The 20,554-nt window shown below is 42.8% G+C and overlaps 1 protein-coding gene across 1 annotated transcript in view; it reads left to right on the plus strand.

Annotated features, from left to right (window-relative positions):
- CEP126 (centrosomal protein 126) overlaps positions 1-7,498 on the plus strand; it is a 59,889-nt gene extending 52,391 nt beyond the window's left edge. Inside the window, exons 9-12 of the mRNA XM_030560223.1 lie at positions 2,563-2,650; positions 3,141-3,350; positions 6,346-6,410; positions 7,039-7,498. Of these exons, the coding sequence (XP_030416083.1) occupies positions 2,563-2,650; positions 3,141-3,350; positions 6,346-6,410; positions 7,039-7,146 (471 nt within the window). The 3' untranslated portion in view covers positions 7,147-7,498. The remainder of the gene's footprint in view (positions 1-2,562; positions 2,651-3,140; positions 3,351-6,345; positions 6,411-7,038) is intronic.
- The last annotated feature ends 13,056 nt before the right edge of the window (positions 7,499-20,554 follow it).

The following is a 20,554-nucleotide window of genomic DNA, read 5'->3' on the forward strand; positions in this document are numbered from 1 at the left end:
TCGCTTCCTCACAACTTTTCCCTCTCTCTCAACCCATGTCTCCTTCTGCTATCCATGATTATGATAGTCCAGTTCCCAAGCCTGGAACTTTTCTTAGGGGCATGTGGCCTTTCTCCTTTGCTGCCCTCTAATGCTAGTTTGAACCTAACAAGAGAGTGGCTTGGACAGAGAAATGGAGTGCTGATATGTGATGCTGCCAAGAAGAGCCTGTATGGCATTCATGTGTATTTGGAGCACTGAACTGGTGTGCAGCTAATATCTTAGGGAAAAAAATTCTATCTGAGTTTTGTTGTAGAGCACTATTGAATAATCTGCACTTATTTTGCACATTGATTTTCCATGGGCATAGGGGAGCTCTCCATGCAAAACAAATGCAGAATGTACAACAGAAATCTACATTGACAGTCAGAGAGGAGAATTTTACCTTAACCTTGAATTTTAGTTGAGAATGGAAATTGCATGCACTAATTACACATAATAGAACTTCATGTCATAAGATTTATGAGTACTTTGAGAAGGCCAAACCAAAGTCCAGTCCTGCACATGTTTAACTTTACTCGCGTGAATAAAGTTAAAGTGTGGGAAGTGCTTGCAGGATTGAGGCCTAAAATCGATTGAGGCCAAACTTACTCAATTCTTTCCAAGATTTATATTATCATGAGTATTATAAAACACCAGCAAACATGCAAGGTACTAAAATTAGTTACTTGTTGATTATATGTATTGTTAATTTAAGAGAACCTTTTGTTCACAAAGAAAAATCATTTGGCTGGATCAACTCAGAAGTTTCCTATGGCTTACGTGTCTATCAGATTACATCACCTGTGAAAAATAACAAGCACTTTCAGGAAACTAAAAAGGAAAGTCACAAGTCCAAAGAATCTTCCACTGAAAATGAATGAGAAAGTCCAACATTCCTGCAAACATAAAAATAATTTCTCTGCACATTCTCAAAAGTTTTTAACTACACCTCTACCTTAATATAACGTGGTCCTCAGGAGCCAAAAAATCTTACTGCAGTATATGTGAAACCGCATTATATCTAACTTGATTTGATCCGCCGGAGCGCGCAGCCCCGCACACACACCCAGAGCACTGCTTTAACACGTTATATCCGAATTCGTGTTATATTGGGTGGTATTATAATGGGGTAGAGATGTATTGTCACAGTGAAATACTTTATCTTCCCTTACAACAGATGTATTATTTTCTTTGGGGTTTTTACTGCTATAAATTTACTGCTATAAATTATATTTCAGTCACCAGAAATACATAGACCAAATGTTACCAAATATCTTTATAGAAGGCATACAGCTGTTATGAGATTCATTAATCATCATTGTTTATTCCAAATATAAATGTTTCCTTTGCATAAAAACATTTTATTTTCATCATTTTGCATATATAAAGTATACACAGCAGAATTAAATATTGCTGTGGCTGTAAAAACTTGTAGTGGTAGTGGTATCTTATTGGAATGTGATTTAGTTTAGGGTCATCTGATGTTGCCAATAACAACATCGTGGATGCTGTTATTGGCACCAGGTTACTTGTCATTGATTTCAGAGCTAAATGCATTAGACAGATAGGCATATAAAAATGCTCAAAGTTTTGATTAGAACTGTTAAATAAAATTTCTAATAGTCACTGGGCTCCTTGTTTTTAAATATTCGTAAAAGAAATGAATAAATAAAAGTGTTAATAAATCAAAATCAGTCAGAGGATTTTACAAGATGCACATTTGGGAGAGATTAATAGATTCTAAGACCGGAAGGGACTGTTGTGATTATCTAGTTTGACCTCCTGCAAAACACAGGTTCTGGAGCTTCACTGAAATAATTCCTGTATACACTATCAATTAGAAAAAACATCTAATCTTGATTTAAAAATTGCCAATGATGACAATAAAGAGACTATAAAAATACCAAACTATGTGAGTACAATCTAGTTAAAGTGTAAAACAAAAGTCAATCAGAATGCCTCTAGGGTCTCTTGCTACTATGGATCCTCTCCACACTTCTCCAATGCAGACTATTGCTTAGCAATCCACAATATAGACCAGGGGTAGGCAACCTATAGCATGGGTGCCAAAGGCGGCATGCGAGCTGATTTTCAGTGGCACTCACTGCCCGGATCCTGGCCACCAGTCTGGGAGGCTCTGCATTTTAATTTAATTTTAAATGAACCTTCTTAAACATTTTAAAAACCTTCTTTACTTTACATACAACAGTAGTTTAGTTATATATTATAGACTTATAGAAAGAGCTTTTAAAACATTAAAATGTATTATTGGCATGCGAAACCTTAAATCAGAGTGAATAAATGAAGATTCGGCACACCACTGCTGAAAGGTTGCCGACCCCTGATATAGACAAAGGTTTATAGATGTTTTTGTGTGCTTTAAAAAAGCTTTATTAATTGCTCATATTTTTCAAAATAGCTTTTGAACTTGAAAACACACAGCCTGTAAACTTCAGTAACATAAATATCTTAACTAAAATATTAAAAATCTCCAGAAATGTTAACCTTATTTTATTCTGATAAAGTGATCAATTTTTACAGAATACAGTACATACTGTCCAGCTAAGTCCATTTCAATGTGCATTTGAGCCAGTGCAAACTGTGAGTGGCATCCGTAATTCTGATGAAGGTACAGTAGTTCATTTCAGTTCCATTCTTTATTATAGATAAAATAGTTGCACTGTACATCAGTTGTTGCCTTGCAGCATCAATTATTCTGAATCAGAAAGTATGGTCTGTTAACTGGAAATAAAGATCTTTCCACTAAAAGTTAATACAGCACAGCACAATATCACTTATATCTGATTGGTAGATTTAGAAGAGCATCATGAAAAAAATAAAGTCTCTATTCCTCTAGTGCTGTATTTTTTTAAGTGTATGACAGCTACATGTACAGGCACAGTATGTCACTATTAGCTGGCTGTAAAGCTGGCAAGACTGGCTCCTCCACCAACTATCATCCTCTTCCCCAAATTAAGAGCATAGTCAACCTTAATTCTGGTGTTTCATAACTTTTGAATGCATGATTTTGCGACATTAATATTGTTTTAATGTGACTTTTTGTGTGCAGTATATCCATGAAAAAGTTCAGACTGTGATCAGCTCTGTAAAATCTTTAGTTTCAGAAAGCACTGCCCAGTTTTTGCTGGCAGAAAATCTAGCAGGTACATCAGTTACAGAAGGTGAAATCCTGGCTGCTTTGGAAACAGTGCAACCACCTGGACAAACCATGGTGCTTAACAAGGCCCAGCGACGAGGCATGAGTGCACTGTCACTAGAAGAACAGAAGATTCTTCAGTCCCTTGATCGTCTCAATCAAAGGTTGCAGAGTAAGTACAATATATAGCAGGGATCCCACTGGTCACGGTTTGCCGCTCCAGGCCAGTGGGGGCTGCGGAAAGCCGAGAGATGTGCTGGCCACTGCTTCTCGCCACCCCCATTGGCCTGGAGCGGCAAATAGTGGCCAGTGAGAGCCGCGATCGGCTGAACTTGCAGATGCGGCAGGTAGACAAACCGGCCTGGCTTACCCTGGTGAGCCATGCGCCAGAGGTTGCCCATCCTTGATATATAGTATTAACATAGTAATAACTTACATTTTAAATAATGGTTTGAGTGACATATGTAAACATAAGCTATGTGGCTATAAAGACCTATAGGTGCATATGCTCTGTCCTGTTGCATTTGTTATTTAGTAAACATACCAAACAGTAGTACAAAACCCTTATTCAGGCATATCTCATTTAAAACAATGGGAGTTTTGCCTGAGTGAAAACTAAGTAAGATATTTGGATTTGTCCCCCCCGTTAAACTTGTGTATGCTGACTGGTCTCACAAGATATGGTAGCCTGAATGACATACCAATACAACTTCTGAAAAGGAATTCAGGTTTCCCATTCCCCATAGGAGTGGCAAAAGCAGAGGAGAGTAACCTTGCAATCACTGGGAATCTGCTTAGCTGTAGCACAGAGTCACTGATCCCAGAAAAACACCAGTTCAAACTTCTCTGTTTTAAGAGGCAGTTTTAGTATGATGTCCTCTGGATTAGGCAGAAGGAGATTATTAAATGAGAAACACAGAAAAGTAGAAAATAAAATACTCTATGAACTGTAAAGGAAAAAGAAAGACACACACACACGTAGAGGCAGATAGGAAAGAGACAGGAGACAGTGAAACTAAAGAAGATAGCAAAGCAACAGACAGAAGATAATTAAAATGGAGAAAAAGTAAAGTAAACTAGAAAGTAAAAAGGAAAAGTCCAACAAGGAATATTAAGGGAACAATGAAAGAAATGTAAAAGTAATGACTGCAAACCATACAATTACAAAAACTAAAGTAAAACATTGGTAGTGTGCAATTAACTACTGCACATTGTATTCCAAATTTATCAGACATCGTGGGCTCAATTCCCCTTTTTATCTAAGCTCCATTAGGTGTAACAAGGGGGTGGCCTTCAGATCTGGCTCCCTAATTGTGAGTCTACCCACACCGGTGGTAGGTTAAGTAGCTGACAGGTCCCGGCACCATCCACATTATGCCCTTTCCCTCCCCTGATGGATCCCTACAACAGAGGCAGGGGAGGGTGGCTGGTGCAGAAGTCGACTCTGCCAGCTTTACCTCATCAAGGAGTTCGTCTCCACAAGACAAATTATCTCAAGACAATTTATAGCCAGAATCCAGCCACTTTGTAGTATGAGTACGATCCATCACCACCTGACATTTCCAAGTGGTCTTATCTCCAAGTTATGTAATTCTAGATAGAATGTGTTGCAGTAATCCATTCTGGAGGTGACAGAGACATGGATCACTATGTCTGTCATAAACAGATAAGTAAGAGTTAATAGAAGTGCTTCATATCTCTTTGCCTGGAAAGGGTTAATAAGAACCGTGAGCCTGGCTGTCACCTGACCAGAGGACCAATCAGGAGACAGGATACTTTCAAATCTTGAGGGAGGGAAGTTTCTGTGTGTGCTGTTAGTTTTTGGTTGTTGTTCACTCTGGGTTCTGAGAGTGACCAGACATGCAACCAGGTTTCTCTCCAATCTCCCTGATACAGGCTCTTATAAGTTCAAAATAGTAAGTACTAGATAAATAAAGCGAGTTAGGCTTATGTTTGTTTTCTTTATTTGCAAATGTGCATTTGGCTGAAAGGAGTTCAAATTGGTATTTTGCTGAAAAGATTTTAATTTGTACTTGTATACTTAGGCTGGGAGAGTATTCCCAGTGTCTATAGCTGAAGGACCCTGTACCTATTCCATTTTAGATTTACAAAGATAATTTTTACTGTTTTTCCTTCTTTAATTAAAAGCTTTTCTTGTTTAAGAACCTAATTTTTTTTATTCTGGTGAGACCCCAGGGGACTGGGTCTGGATTCACCAGGGAATTGGTGGGGAGAAAGAAGGGAAGAGGGAGAGAGAGAGAGGCTGATTTCTCTCTGTGCCAGGATTACTTTCTCTCAGGAAGAGTCTGGGAGGGGGAAAGAGAAGGAGGGAGGAAGGTGAATTGTCCTCTCTGGTTTGTGATTCAAGGAGTTTGAATCACACAGTGATCTTCCAGGGTAACCCAGGGAGGGGAAGCCTGGAAGAGGCAACGGTGAGGGAAAGGGTTTACTTTCCTTGTGTTAAGATCCAGAGGGTCTGGGTCTTGGGGGTCCCCGGGCAAGGTTTTGTGGGGACCAGAGTGTACCAGGCACTGGAATTCCTGGTTGGTGGCAGCGCTACAGGTTCTAAGCTGGTAATTGAGCTTAGAGGAATTCATGCTGGTACCCCATCTTTTGGACGCTAAGGTTCAGAGTGGGGAACTGTACCATGACAATGTCAAAGTCCATATCTGAAAGAAAAGGTGACAACTTTCTGGCCAGGTTTAGCTGGCAAAAAAAGCATTCTTGACAGAGATGCCAGGGTTTTGTTGAATCCGCTCCCTTTATTGTTTTGTTTTACAGAAAATCTAAATCCGAGACTCAAACTACAAGACAGTTTGCCTTCAACATGGCCATGTAAATGGATAACCCATTCTGAGTGGTGTTTTGTTTTGTTTTTTTGATATTCCATCACTGAGGAACTGGCCTTCTCTTTTTCAGATTTGGATTTCTTTTTAGATGTTAATGTTTAATTTACAATTCCAAATTTTAAAAATACAAATAAAGTAGATGTTTCAACCTCCCTCAGGCCAAAGAAAAATAGTTAACTTGTTAAATTGCAATAAAATTGTTGTATTTTCCACAATCTTTAGGAAGGCTGGTACCGACTTGCTGACTGTTGTTCATATTTTTGTTCTAGCATGTGTTTTATATAATTGTTGCATCATAGTTTTGTACTGTTTTTTTAGATGTCCAAGAAACCATTGCCAAAAACCTATCCACATCAAGTGTTTTACAGATAATCTCTCCTTTGGTAAGCATTTAGATTTACTGTTTTCTGACTTAGACAGTATTGACATTGGTTTGTTTTAGGATTAACTGAGTTGCTAGAATTTCAGAGTGCCATTTGCATGGGATAGTGTTCATAACAGGGCTGTCTGACCTAGTGGTCAGAGCCAGAGGTGGCATTGGGATTGCACTCGGGAGTCACACCAAAGATCAAAGCCAGAGTCAGAAGCCATGCTCTTTTGTTAGTACACTTGTTTTACTTTTACTATAAACCAATTCAGTGCTGTGTTTGAAGAGTTGTATTTACCACAGTTAAATTAATAAAGTGTGATTGACTCTTTAACAGACCAGAAAACGTAATATCTTCTGTGAATGCAGAGTGTAGGGACTGCGCATTGCAGAGAAACATCTCTGAGGAGCTCGGGGGCTAGAGTTCACTGATTACTATGTACTAGGCGAGGTTTGGGCTGGGAGAGCCTTGAGGAGTTTGCCGGGAGGAAGACAGACTGATTTAGCAGGCAGCTGACACACTGTCTACTAGCCAGCAAAAATCGCTCTTGCTGAGGCAGAGGGATAATACAATAGCTCACAGCTCTGGGTATCCCCAGCAGTATGTTACACATATAAAAGCATTATTCTTCAATTTGTTATAGAACATTCAGCAATCTGCATCCTCCCCTTCTGTGGACCCTCCATTAGCCATGCGAAGGTATCGGAGTATGTCAGCTGACACTCTAGCACGACTACAGAGAAGATACTGACATGGACTAACAAAGGATGCTTCACTGGATTTTATTTTAATACCGCCTCGTGTTCTTTATGTAATGTATACTTGTATTCAAAACACTACACGCTATAAAATCAACCACAATGTAAAGATGTAAACAGTAACACAAGTAATGAATGTCAGTTAACTAATTTACATTTAAGACATTTTATCATGCACTTTACTGTAAAATATTGTATTTTGAAAGAATGGAAATACCTCACATTTTAATAAGTCTATGGCTGGTTGTAAATGTACTGTATATTTAATTAAAATGACATGGAAGAGAGATTATTTTGCTACTCAGGTTAAGATTATGTATAAACTAATCTCCTATCTTCATGGTTTTCCAGATTTGCTAATAAATTCTATTACATTTATAAAAGGTATGTTGTAGAAAATGATCTGATTATCAATAATCCATGGAGCAGCCAGGTAAATGTTATTTTTCATCTGATAGCCCTACTCCAAACTACTACAGACTCGTCTATGCTTCTCAGTCAACAATTCTGTTTGATGTCAGCTTCATGCTTCTCTTGGTTTCTCTTCTAGCACCTCTTACTGAAAATGCTGGAACCGTCCAAGCTTCTGAATTTCCTTGGCTGTATTACATTTACCTTTGTTGTGTGCAGTGCTAATGCAGCTATTTTGAACCCAGGATATTAGAGAGACAAGGTGGGTGAGGGATATCTTTTATTGGACCAACTTCTGTTGGTGAAGGACACAAGCTTTTGAGTTTACAGAGTTTACATAGGTGGTTCATAATTACATGGATATGGTATGTGCCACAAAGTAAAGAGGAAAAATAGCAGTTTCACAAAATAAAGACAGTTTTCTACTGTGGCTCCCAGTTCTACAGTTTATGTGCATATCTAGGGAAAATTATTCCAGACCTATCTCGTTCTAAGAATAGTAGCTTTAAATTGAACAAAATATTATAGGTAGCAAACTAACTATAGCTTGAGGCTTATCCATTGAAGATTTGAAAGTGAAAACTATAGTTTTAACTGCTTATAATTAAGTCATGGTTTCTGTTATTACAGTTCCAAAAGCCCCTCTAAAATCTGAAGAGCGTGTACTGTAGAGTTTGTCCAGCTTACATTTCTGCAACGTTTCCTTATTTACCGTAGTGCACTGTAACTGAGTCAATATGTCCCAATTAGAGCTGATTAAAACTCAGAATTTTCCTTATGGGAAATTTCAACATTCCTAAATTTTTCATTCCATGAAAACAAATATTTTGTGAATTTCCCACAAAAGTGACAATCCAAAAAAAGTGATTTAAAAAATTTGAAATTATTTTGAAGTAAAATATTCACTTTGATTTTTTTTTCACTTTTATATTTATTATTTTTATATTATTGCCTGACATGTTAATAGTAGTAGTGCATAACATGACACATCACCATTGTCAGGTCATGTCAGAATATGACAAGATGTCATTGACATAATAATGGAGAATATTCCTTTTTATTTTGAATTCATTAAGGGTACCTGCTACTAAGTATTCTGGTATTTGTTTGTGTTCTAATGAAACCGTTTGATCCTTTGAAGAAGAAAAGAAGATAAGCACTCATTACAACACAAATAGGATCTAGAAAATAGGCTGTAACATATGATTTGTACTAAGTAGCAGCTACTGTGAATGATTTTAAAAGTAAAATATAAAATAATGTTTTAAAAATTGCAACTTTTCTGTCATAATATGTCATGACTACAGTAGTTTTTAGAACAAAATTACTTGTTCAGGTTATGACCTAATATAGGTCCCCTTGTGCTGCTACTAAGTCATGAAATAATGTAAAAATAAAAATATAAACATGCAAAAAAAATTTTGAAATGAAATTTCAAAATGTTTCTGGACATTGATTGGACCATCGATTCCAGTCCCGCAAGGGCTGTCAAGTCTAGTGCCCGAAAGCTTCCCAGCTCACGCTATGGTCAAGCTCACTATTCTGTCTACCCCGGAGACCTTTTCCACGGTGAGGGATTTGATCGCAATGACGGAGACCGCACTGTCTCAGCCCCCGGCACCACTGGTGCAGGTCATTCAGTCTATTGGCAAGCCTGCCCTGCTGAGGTTGCCCTCCGTCAGCACCGCTGACAGGCACCAATCAAGATCTCGGTCCTGCCAGCGTTCTTGGTCCCGTCGCCGATCCCGGTCCTGACGCCGCTCGCAGTCCCAGCATCGCTCTCCATCACAATACCGGTTGCACTCGTGGCACCGCTCAGCTTCCCATTCGCCTGCCCGGTACTAATGGTACCGATCCAGCTCCCGGCACTGCTCCCAGCACCACTCATCTCGCAGCCATTCTAGGCGAAGAGCTTCGAGATCCCGGTCGACCTCCCAGCACCGATACAGTTGTAGGTCCCGGTCTCGTTCACAGTACCGTTACAGCTCCTGGTACAGCTCCCCGATGCCATCCCGAGAAAGACCAACTCAAGATGTGGCTCCTTCTCAGGGTTCCTCAGCACCTCCTTGGCCGTCGAGACACACCTTGGTGTCATCTCATGCTGGCAGCACTTCCTATGCACAGGACTGTGACTCAGACGTGCCCAGCCGCATGTTCCAGGAGATCCAAGGCCTCGAGCAAGGCCCCCATCAGTGGTCTTTCTGGACATCTTGGGCATACCACCAAGCCCGAGGTGCTCCCCCAGATGCACCACGGTCCGTGCCATCGGAACAGCGGGTGCCAGAGGCGACAGTAAGCCGCCCCCACCCCCCATGGGTACAGATGAGGCTTCCGTTCCACCAGCAGACACATAGGCCCCACCTGAGACTGACACCGCCCCCCAAAACAAGAGTCCCCACAGGACGCTCTTGTCCCTGGCCTCTCCTCTTCTTCCTCACCAGATGAGGTGGTGACAGGGACATCCTCCTCCGGCCCTCCCCTAATTGACCTGAGGGCTCATCAAGACCTTCTGAGACGAGTGACTCAGAACATGAATCTTCAGGTGGAGGAGGTCCCTGAAATAGAGGACCCAGTGGTGGACATCTTATCAGCTGACACCCCTACAAGAGTGGCTCTGCCTTTCATTCACACTATACAGGCGAACGCTGATACCATCTGGCAATCCCCACCCTCTATCCCCCCCCACACCCAGGGGAGTAGAGCGGAAGTACATGGTACCCTCTAAAGGGTATGAATATCTGTACGTGCACCCTCCTCCCTGCTCCCTAGTAGTACAATCGGTCAACTTTGTACCGATTGGCAAGAGGGAGCGCCATGGCCAGCAAGCTCCTGCTCCAAAGTCCAAGGAGGCTAGGCACATGGACTTGTTGGGCCGCAAAGTATACTCTGCTGGGGGCCTCCAAATTAGGGTGGCAAACCAGCAAGCCCTACTCAGTCGCTACAATTACAACACCTGGGCATCTATGGGGAAAGTCACGGAGCTAGTTCCCCAAGACTCCCGCCAGGAGTTTGCAGCCTCTTGGAAGAAGGAAAGAAGGTGGCAAGAACCTCTTTCCAAGCTTCATTGGACCCAGCCGACTCAGCAGCCAGGACTCTGGTTTCAGGAGTGGCGATGAGGAGAATACCCTGGCTTCAAGTGTCAGGCCTTCCACCTGAATTACAGCAAACTATACAAGACTTGCCCTTTGAAGGCCAAGGGCTATTTTCCGAAAAGACTGACCCTAGGCTGCGAAGCCTAAAGGACAACAGAATAATCATGCGCTCGCTGGGAATGCACACCCCGGTGACCCAGCGCAGGTCCTTCCATCCTCAGCCTCACCGCACTTACCCCCCACCTAGGCCACGACAGTACTTCAGCAGAAGACGTGGCCGGGGGAATCACAGGAGGCAGTCTGGGCCCCCAGGGGGTCAAAATCAGGGCCCCCCCAAAACCACCGGCGGGGCCCAAACCGAACTTTTGAAGAGACGCCTGAGGAAAGTGCACCAGTTGTTTTCCAGGATCCTTTTCCACCCTTTTATAACTACCTCTCCCGTTTCCTCCCTGCGTGGTCCCAGCTAACATTGGATCGTTGGGTCCTATGCACGGATACCACCTTCAGTTTGTTTCACCCCCACTTTCCCACCCCCCCTCCTCATCCCTCTTCAGGGACCCCTCTCACAAGCAATTCCTCCTACAAGAGGTACGGATGCTCCTCATCATGGGAGCTATAGAAGATGTACTGAAAGACTTGAGGGGCAAGGGATTTTATTCCTGCTACATCCTAATCCTCAAGGCAAAGGGAGGTCTAAGACCGATCCTAGACCTGCGAGGACTCAACAAGTTCATGATGAAGTTGAAGTTCCGCATGGTATCCCTGGGGACCATTATCCCATCATTGGATCCTGGAAACTAGTATGCTGCCCTCAATATGAAGGACGCGTATTTCCACATCGCAATTTACCCACCACGCAGACGGTACCTCCATTTTGTGGTCAACTGTCAACATTTTCAATTTACGATCCTTCCATTCGGCCTTTCTATGGTCCTACAAGTATTCACAAAATGCATGGCCGTAGTCGCCGCCTCCCTCCGTCGTTGTTGAGTGCATGTCTTCCCGTATCTCGACGATTGGCTCATTCAAGGGACCTCCGAGACGCAAGTGAGCCATCATGTGGGCATCGTCAAAAATCTCTTCAGGCGACTAGGCCTGATGATCAATATAGAGAAGTCCACTCTGGTTCCCACACAGAGAATAGACTTCATTGGGGCAATCCTGGACTCCAATCTCGCCAGAGCCTACCTACCACAGCCTCGGTTTCAGGCGATGGTAACAATTATTCAAGGCCTCCAAATCTTCCCGACAACCTCGGCTCGCACTTGTCTCGGCCTCCTAGACCACATGGCTGCCTGCACCTTTGTGACCAAACACACCAGACTATGCCTCTGTCCACTTCAAACTTGGCTCACCTCAGTATACCAGCCGGGCCGAGACAGCCTGGACATAATCCTCACGATTCCCACGAGCATCCTAGGCTCCCTGGCCTGGTGGCTGACTCCCACCCTGGTCTGTGCAGGGATGTCATTCCACCCACCTCAACCTTCAATGGCCCTAACCATGGATGCGTCATATCTGGGTTGGGGTGCCCACCTCAAGGGTCTCCACACTCAAGGCCTTTGGTCTGTTCAAGAACTAACTTTACACATCAATGTGCAGGAGCTGAGGGTGGTTCACCTCGCGTGCCAGGTGTTTCGAGAGCGTCTCCAAGGCCGTTATGTCTCAGTGTTCACGAACAACACAACAGCCATGTTTTACATAAATAAGCAGGGCGAAGCACGCTCCTCCCTCCTTTGTCAGGAAGCCATTCAGCTCTGGGTCTTTTGCATAGCCCACTCGAGCGATCTGGTAGCATCCTTTCTCCCAGGAGTTCAGAACACCCTGGCGGATCACCTCAGCAGATCCTTCCTGTCTCACGAGTGGTCGATTTGTCCGGACATCATCCATTCTGTTTTCCGAAAGTGGGGCTTTCCCCACATAGACCTCTTCGCCTCTTGTGAGAATCGGAAGTGCCATGTGTTCTGCTCCTTCCAGGGTCACTCCTCTCAGACGCATTCCTGATACCATGGACGAACCATCTACTCTACACCTTTCCACCGTTCCCGCTGGTCCACAGGGTCCTGCTCAAGCTCTGCAGAGACAGGGCCCACCTGATCATAATCGCTCCAGCGTGGCCGAGGCAGCACTGGTACACCATGTTGTTCGACCTGTCAGTGTCCAACCCAATTCCCCTACCACTCTGGCCGGATCTCATAACTCAGGACTACAGCAGACTTCACCACCCAGACCTACAGTCTCTTCACCTCACAGCATGGTTACTGTATGGTTAAGCCAGTCCGAGTTATGTTGCTCTGCCTCGGTACAACACGTATTCCTGGGTAGTAGAAAACCTTCCACTAGGTTGACATATCTAGCCAAGTGGCAGCGTTCCTCCTGCTGGTGCGCTCAGCGTAACGCTGTTTCCACGCAGGTACTAGTTCCTACTGTCCTGGACTACCTCTGGTCCCTGAAGCAACACGGCCTAGCGGTTTCATCAATAAAGGTGCATTTGGCACCTCTGCCTTTCACCCAGGGGAGAGTGGTCGCTCGGTCTTCTCTCACCCCATGGTTTCGAGGTTTCTCAAGGGCTTGGAACGTTTGTACCCGCAGGTCCGACGTCCCGCCCCGACCTGGGACCTCAATCTAGCTCTAGCCAAGCTTATGAGTGTTCCCTTTGAGCCGCTAGCCACCGGCTTGCTGCTATACCTGTCCTGGAAGACAGCATTCCTCGTCACCATTACATCGACAAGACGAGTCTCCGAACTCCGGGGCCTCACTGCGGACCCCCCATATACAGTGTTTCACAAGGACAAGGTACAGCTGCGACCACAACCCAGCCTTCCTCCCTAAAGTGGTATCGGCCTTCCATGCCAATCAAGACATCTTCCTTCTGGTCTTCTTCCCAAAGCCGCACTCATCACGCCAGGAACAGCAGCTGCATTTCCTAGACATCCGTAGGGCTCTCACCTTTTATATTGAATGAAGAAAGCTCTTTCAAAAGACGCCCCAACTCTTCGTTGCGGTGGCAGTCCGAATGAAGGGCCTACCTGTCCCCTCCCAGAGGATTTCATCTTGGGTGACCTCGTGCATCCGTGCCTGCTACGACTTGGCTCACATTCCGATGAGCCACCTCACCACCCATTCTACTAGGGCTCAAGCTTCATCTGCCGCCTTCCTGGCCCATGTACCCATCCAGGAGATATGTCGTGCAACTACCTAGTCCTCGGTCCACACCTTTGCGTCACATTATGCATTGGTACAACAGTCCAGAGATGATGCAGCATTTGGATCAGCAGTTCTACAATCTGCAACATCTCACTCCGACCCCACCGCCTAGGTAAGGCTTGGGAGTCACCTAATTGGAATCAATATGAGCAAGCACTCGAAGAAGAAAAGACGGTTACTCACCTTTGTAACTGTTGTTCTTCAAGATGTGTTGCTCATATCCATTCTAAACCCGCCCTCCTTCCCCTTTGTCGGAGTAGCCGGCAAGAAGGAACTGAAGGGCCGTTGGGTTGGCAGGGGTATATATCCGGCACCATAACGGTGCTGCTCCAGGGGGCAACCCAGCCGACCCACTGAGTGTTGCTAGGGTAAAAATCTTCTGACAAATGTGCACGAGGCGCGCGCACACCTAATTGGACTGGATATGAGCAACACATCTCAAAGAACAACAGTTACAAAGGTAAGTAACCGTCTTATTCTCCCAAACCCACAGAGTCTGGGAAATGAGGTAATACTTCCCTTTGCCTCTAGTTAGGCCTTGAAGTGGCTGTGTGCCTTGGAATAATACAGATCTGATAGGACTCCTTAGGTTTACATGGGCTGGATTAAATCTGGAACATGTTAGGATACTCTAGATTTGGGCATCAAAAGAGAAAAAAAGTTTGCAGTGCATACGGATGGCTGTGTTTTTCCTCCCTTGTCATTGCTGCCAAGAAAGGGAGCCCAAAGTTGCAGCCACTTGGCAAAAGAGTCTGATGTCTCCATTCTTATTAGGCTATTGCTAGCCCGAGTAGATGTCTAAAATCTCCAACAAAACAGTGAATATAGGCAGCAGCACTTGAAAATCAGAATTGGTTTGCACTATACTGAGCCCATACCCTTCTGTCTGTATGCAGTATACTGTAACATTCCAGTATGATGAGGTTTCCTTCAGTAGATTTAATATTTAAACTCTGAGAAGAACTTTCCCCTCAGCGATTGAGAGGGAAAGCAAATAATTGAACTACTGGAGGCTGAGGTTTAAAAACAATCCTGCTAGTCAGAGAGCTAGATGTCATCTTATGCAATATTTTCCCCACTGGTTTAGGAAGCAAGCAAAGCTCTTGAGTCAATCCTCTCTCCCCTTAACTAGAAATAAAGGCTGAGATTTGTAAAAGCGGATGCCTAAAGTAAGGTTTCTGGAGTGGAATTTTCAGGAGAGCCCAGCTGACTTAGAAGCACAAGTCCCATTGAAAATCAATAGGATTTCCCTTCCTAAATCACTCTTGAAAATCCTACTTGAAAGTTCTTATTTAGGCGCCTGAATAAGTGGCCTGATTTTCAGAAATACTGAGTACCCACAAATACAAATGAACTCAGTGGCTGCTCAGAACTTTTGAAAAGTGGGCCACTTACTTAAGAGAGATTTTTTTTTTTAAATCTTGGCCAGATATTCCTTTTCACTTCAAGAAAATCAAAGGCTGAAAAACTATATTTAATTTTTTTATAGGGTGGACAAAGTATAGATTACATTAAAACCAAACATTTGCCAAACAGGTTTGCTTCAGAAATGAACATCTTCATGTTTGGGCAGGTTGGATTGCTTTCAAAAACTCTTTACCCTGCCCAGTTCCTTGCTGCTCCCAAATGTAAACCTCACCCACTTCTTTGCTTTGACAAAAAGTTAAGTTGACAAGAAAACATAAGAAAAACAGGTTAGCGTGGCTCAAGTGTAGCCTCGATATAAAGAACACGTCTGTTTATTGTAAAGCATTTTCTTCCCTAATCTTGCAGATCATGAGCCTAATTTTCAAAGATTTTGATCTGAATGTTTTAGAACAACAGGTGGCTCCAGATATGTCCAACAGTATACCAGTGTTTTCACTGTATTTAATAAAGAATGACTTTTACATGTTCTAAATAAAGCATATGTCCTGGCCTCATGTAATGAAAGTACTGCTATACTTAAATATACTTATTTTACTGAATGCAAGACTGATGGATCACAGGCAATCTTACTATGGGGGCTAGAGCACAAAATAAAGCTGCCATTGAGCAGAATAAATCAGCACATTTACTTTTCAAAATAACTTCTTCCCTTGAAGTTGTAATTAGCTTCTCTGAGCTGGAAATACCCAGTGACTCCAACCTTTCTTCAGTCCCAGCACTCTGGCAGGTACTATGAAAACCAGCAATAAACTCACAATTTATAAAGGACATCTGTCTGTGTCATAACATTTTAGTTGCATTAATACTGAATTATTATTTGCATTACTATGGTGCATAGAGGGCCCCTATTGTACTAAGCACTGTACAAATACAGAGCCTTTGTCGAGACTAGGAGAAAATATATTTGAAATCATGTTAGCTGATCCCTAGTTAAGAAGCACTTAAGCCCTAATGTAGATGGAATTTAACACTAAACCCAAGTTAGTTGGTCATAGGGTCATAGTAAAAGTGTCCTGCTCTGGTGAGCTTACAATGTAAATAGACATGAAAACAAAGGAAGTTTTTAAGATATGGGGAACTGAGATTAAATGATTTGTCCAAGGTTAACCAGGAAATTTGTAATGGAATTAGGCCCAGAGTTCCTGAGTCCTAGTCCAGTGTCTTAACCACAAGACCATACTTCTCTAAAGGATGGAGTACCAGAAGCACTAGCAACAAGAGTAGTTCAAAGGAATTAGTGACCAAGTAGTGGTAGAGCCTGATACTCCATCTCACAATCCCAGAAAATATGAAACTATTACCTACACTACATGGGAAGCTGCTACAGTATAGTCCAAGGGTCAAATTATGTCCTCAGATTCTTCACTGGAAGCTCCCTGAGCATATGTGGAAACAGAATTTAGCTGTAAGTAATTTTTCAGATGAAGTGTCTTTGGGAGCAAAGGTGAAGCAAGCAATGAATGCAGTAGCATTTTTACCTTTACTCAAAGTTTTTTTTATTACCAAAAGAGCAAATGAGGCATTTGGTGGATTCATACGGGTCAAATATTTACCAGCCTGATAAAGGCACCACACTATTTGTCACAATGTGACAAAATCAGAGTCATGGGACTGGAATCCCAGTGTGGCCACAGATCAGATTTTTTTGTGAAATTGCACTGTTAAATGCCAGGCTCCCTATATAATCACATGCTACTGGGGGGTACATCAAGGCATTTCAGAGAAAAGAGACTTGTAAGATTCATGTTTGCCTGCATTGGATCCAATATTTAACAAGCTGCATAATGTGCATATTGGGTCAAATTCATCTGATCAACTCAACTGATTTCAACTGATTTCAAGTGAGTTACATCAGGGATGAATTTGCCCCAATATGACTAGGGAAGTAGGGATAGAATGAAACCATATTTTTTGGATCTCTCTTTATACTGAATGGTGCTTCTCAGTAATTGTTGAATACTGATTACAAATCCTAATATGGATAGCTACAACTGTGGCAGAGGTCCAGAGGACAAAGGAGTGGCTGCTTGCATATAACACAACTCTGATAACTGCCCATATTTGTTATGTTTTTTAATGTTTGTTTAATCATGTAAGCAATGTTTCCCAGGGTTCTTATTTCTCTAGGTTAGTTACAAACAAAAAAAAGGCAGTTCTTCCCTGAACTTCTCTATTTTCCAGCAGTATCAAATCATATTCCACCTTTCCTCCTACTGGCAGAAGACGCTGACTCTCTGTAAGGTGCTGAAATATAATAAGCACAAATGCCAATAGAATGGAACATTGTCACAAAATAATGGTGTTCTGCTGTAACTTCCATGTTGTTGAAGATTGAAGAATTAAGCCATTAACCAAACTGAAATAAACCAAAACATTTATTTCCAAAGAAGGAAATGTTCCTGTGATACTCTTCTGTTGCAAGGTTATATTTTTAACACAAAGTATTGAATTATTATTTTGTTCAATTATGATATTTATATGGTTCTAGCGAATAAAGATGATCTGGTGGTTTGCACTGAACTCAGCTGTGTGCAAAAGGGTCTATCACCTAACAGAAGCCAAGAATACTCAGAAGGGTGGTTAAGTTAGAAAGCCATGGAGTTCCAGACTAGGGAGGCAAGGGTTATCTGACAGGGTCCAGAGGCAGATGGGCTTGTTACGCTCCCAAGAAAACCAGACTGGAATATTTTAAAAGAACAATAAGTTCACTGCTGGGGGACAGTTTGAAAGCTGACGTTTGAGGTCCAAAATCTTCCATCGCACTAAATGCGGGGTCGTAGTATAGCGGGGTTTCAAACCAGTCAGTTTGCCAGTGGTCCCCAAAGCGGTGCACTGATGTGCGTCGCCTAGTGCCCCTAGTGCCTAGTGCCCAGCAGGGGAGAGAGAACTACGAGGCTGCAGGCGCCGGTGCTCTCTGTCCCCGGCAGGTGCGGGGCTGCGACTTCTCTCCTGCTTCAAGAGGAGCCGCGGCCTGCCGCCTGCTGGGGACAGAGAGCACCAGCGCCTGCAGCCCTGGAGTTCTCTGTCCCCAGCAGTCACGGGGCTGCAGCTTCTCTCCCCAGCAATGGTGTTGGGGACCACTGGTACTGTACAGCACTGTGAAAACATTTATCTAAGTTATATCTGCCTTAAAGGGAGCCAACCTATGATCGCGTTATATGTGATTTCGTGTTATAGCGGGGTGCATTATTGCGAGATTTGACTGTAATTGGAAACTAGGAATTCTCATTTTTTAAAAACTTTTTGGATTTTGTCAATATCTCCTGAAGAAAAGGGTAGGACTTGAGATTTTGGTTGGTTTCCACCCTGTGAAGAGGGCCTATTTTAGATTTATGGTATTGCTTGCTTGAAGAAATTAAATACTGGAGATCTCAGATTGCTTAAACCTGAGACATGGGATCTGAGACTTGCGATTGTGTTCAGGGCTGTAGCAACAAAGAACTTGGCCCCCTCCGAACATATGTCCGGGGCCCCTTACAATGTAGAAGTGACAAAAAACTAAACAACTAAATTAATAACATTTATCCGCCGACCGCCATTATGAACGCAAATACACATTCTTTGAATGGGTTCAACTAAAATTCGAAACTGACCGACAGACAACTGATGTAGCCAATAGCATTATGATGTATCATAATGACTTCACGGTTTTGTCAGTAAAACCGACATGGATTGTGCAATAGCATCAATAAATGTCACTTACCTAGTTATACCTTACATTTTTTTTGCCACTTTTAGGGGGCCCCTTCCTTGCGGGGCCCCGTCCGGTCAGAGGGTACGGAAGGTGCTCGCTACGCCTCTGATTGTGTTGTCTATGGGACTGATGAATACACGCTATGAAGGCCATCTTTATTGAATTTCCCCTTCCTGGTTTGCTTAGGTTCCTCTGTCACTTATGCCTTGTGTGGCCTTGGTCAATTTAATCTTTCCACCTCTAGTCTTCCTTTGTAAAACAGGGATTATTCTTCCTTCTCCCATACAGCTGCTATAAGATTATACACGCACGTTGCCAATTCTCGTGATTTTGTCATGAGTTTCATGATAGTTATTGTTATCCTCCAGGTTCTGGCAGCAAGTGGATACATGATGATTTCAGCATTCATTCTTTGAGAAAAAGTAAGTTTCTAGCCCTTGTGGCGATGGAAAAAGCTTCAAAATGTGCACCCTAAAGACTCAAAAAGCAGAAGGCTAATAAAAAGAACAACAAATATATTATGTTTACATAATCTCATGATTTTAAAGCCAATCTTATGATCTTTGGTGAGCCTAACTCATGGTGTTTGAACATTTGGGGTTGGCAATACTTTATATATTGTTTCTGAGGAGATCAGATTCTATGGTTTGTGGGGCTCATGCACATATCAAGAGATTGGATTGCAATAAGGAAGACAAGGGTGTGTACCATGCTGATATATCATCCATATTTCTCAAATGATTGCAGTACATAGCCCTGCAGAGGTAGAAGGATGTCCCAGCATGACACACACTCTGGGGGATGCATTGCTTCATTCACAATTCTAGTAATTAAAGGAGCAAAATTAAGTGCTACTTTATAATCTTTCCTTGTTTGTAAGATCTCTGGTACCTACTCATGACAATATGGTGAATGTGTGTATGTGATGACTAAGTGGGTATAATTACAAAGGGCCTCTCAGTGTGCTGCTTTCATCAGCACACCGTGCAGGGGGCAGAAAGCCCAGTGTCACAGGTGAACTGTGTGAACAGGATATTGCCTCATCTCCTTCTCTGCTGTAGATGCTTCTGTCATCTGAAACCCAGCATGAATGTAACAAGAACTTGGCTGGCCCAAGGAAACTGTGTGATTCAGTTAAGGGTAAAGTAGCCAAGGATAGTGGGTGGTGTAGATGAAGATTCTGTGAATATGAATGGAATAAGCTGTAAATCCTCTTGGCAGTTTCCTGCCAGTAAACAATAGTCTATCTGTTGCAACTGTGACACTATACTTCATATTCATCTCTTCTGAGGTGTTGCTGAAAAAGTTATAATTTGCTGAGTATGGTTATCCTATTTGTGTGCATGTATCACTTTTGTATCTGAAGTTATAAATATTGACTATGTATCCGTATTTCAAATGCGGTTACACCTTGGTAACACCCACTAGGCAAAATGCTTCCAGCCTAGACAGCTGGTTGTGAAGGGCCTATTCAGGGTAATGGGCCATTAGGAAAAACAATGGGCCTTAGGAGAAGCTTATCCCCCACCTGCTGAGCCTTCCTGAGAACACTCCAGACAGCCTGTAAAT

The sequence above is a fragment of the Gopherus evgoodei genome, chromosome 1, assembly GCF_007399415.2.
Source record: "Gopherus evgoodei ecotype Sinaloan lineage chromosome 1, rGopEvg1_v1.p, whole genome shotgun sequence".
Classification (NCBI taxonomy): Eukaryota; Metazoa; Chordata; order Testudines; family Testudinidae; genus Gopherus; species Gopherus evgoodei.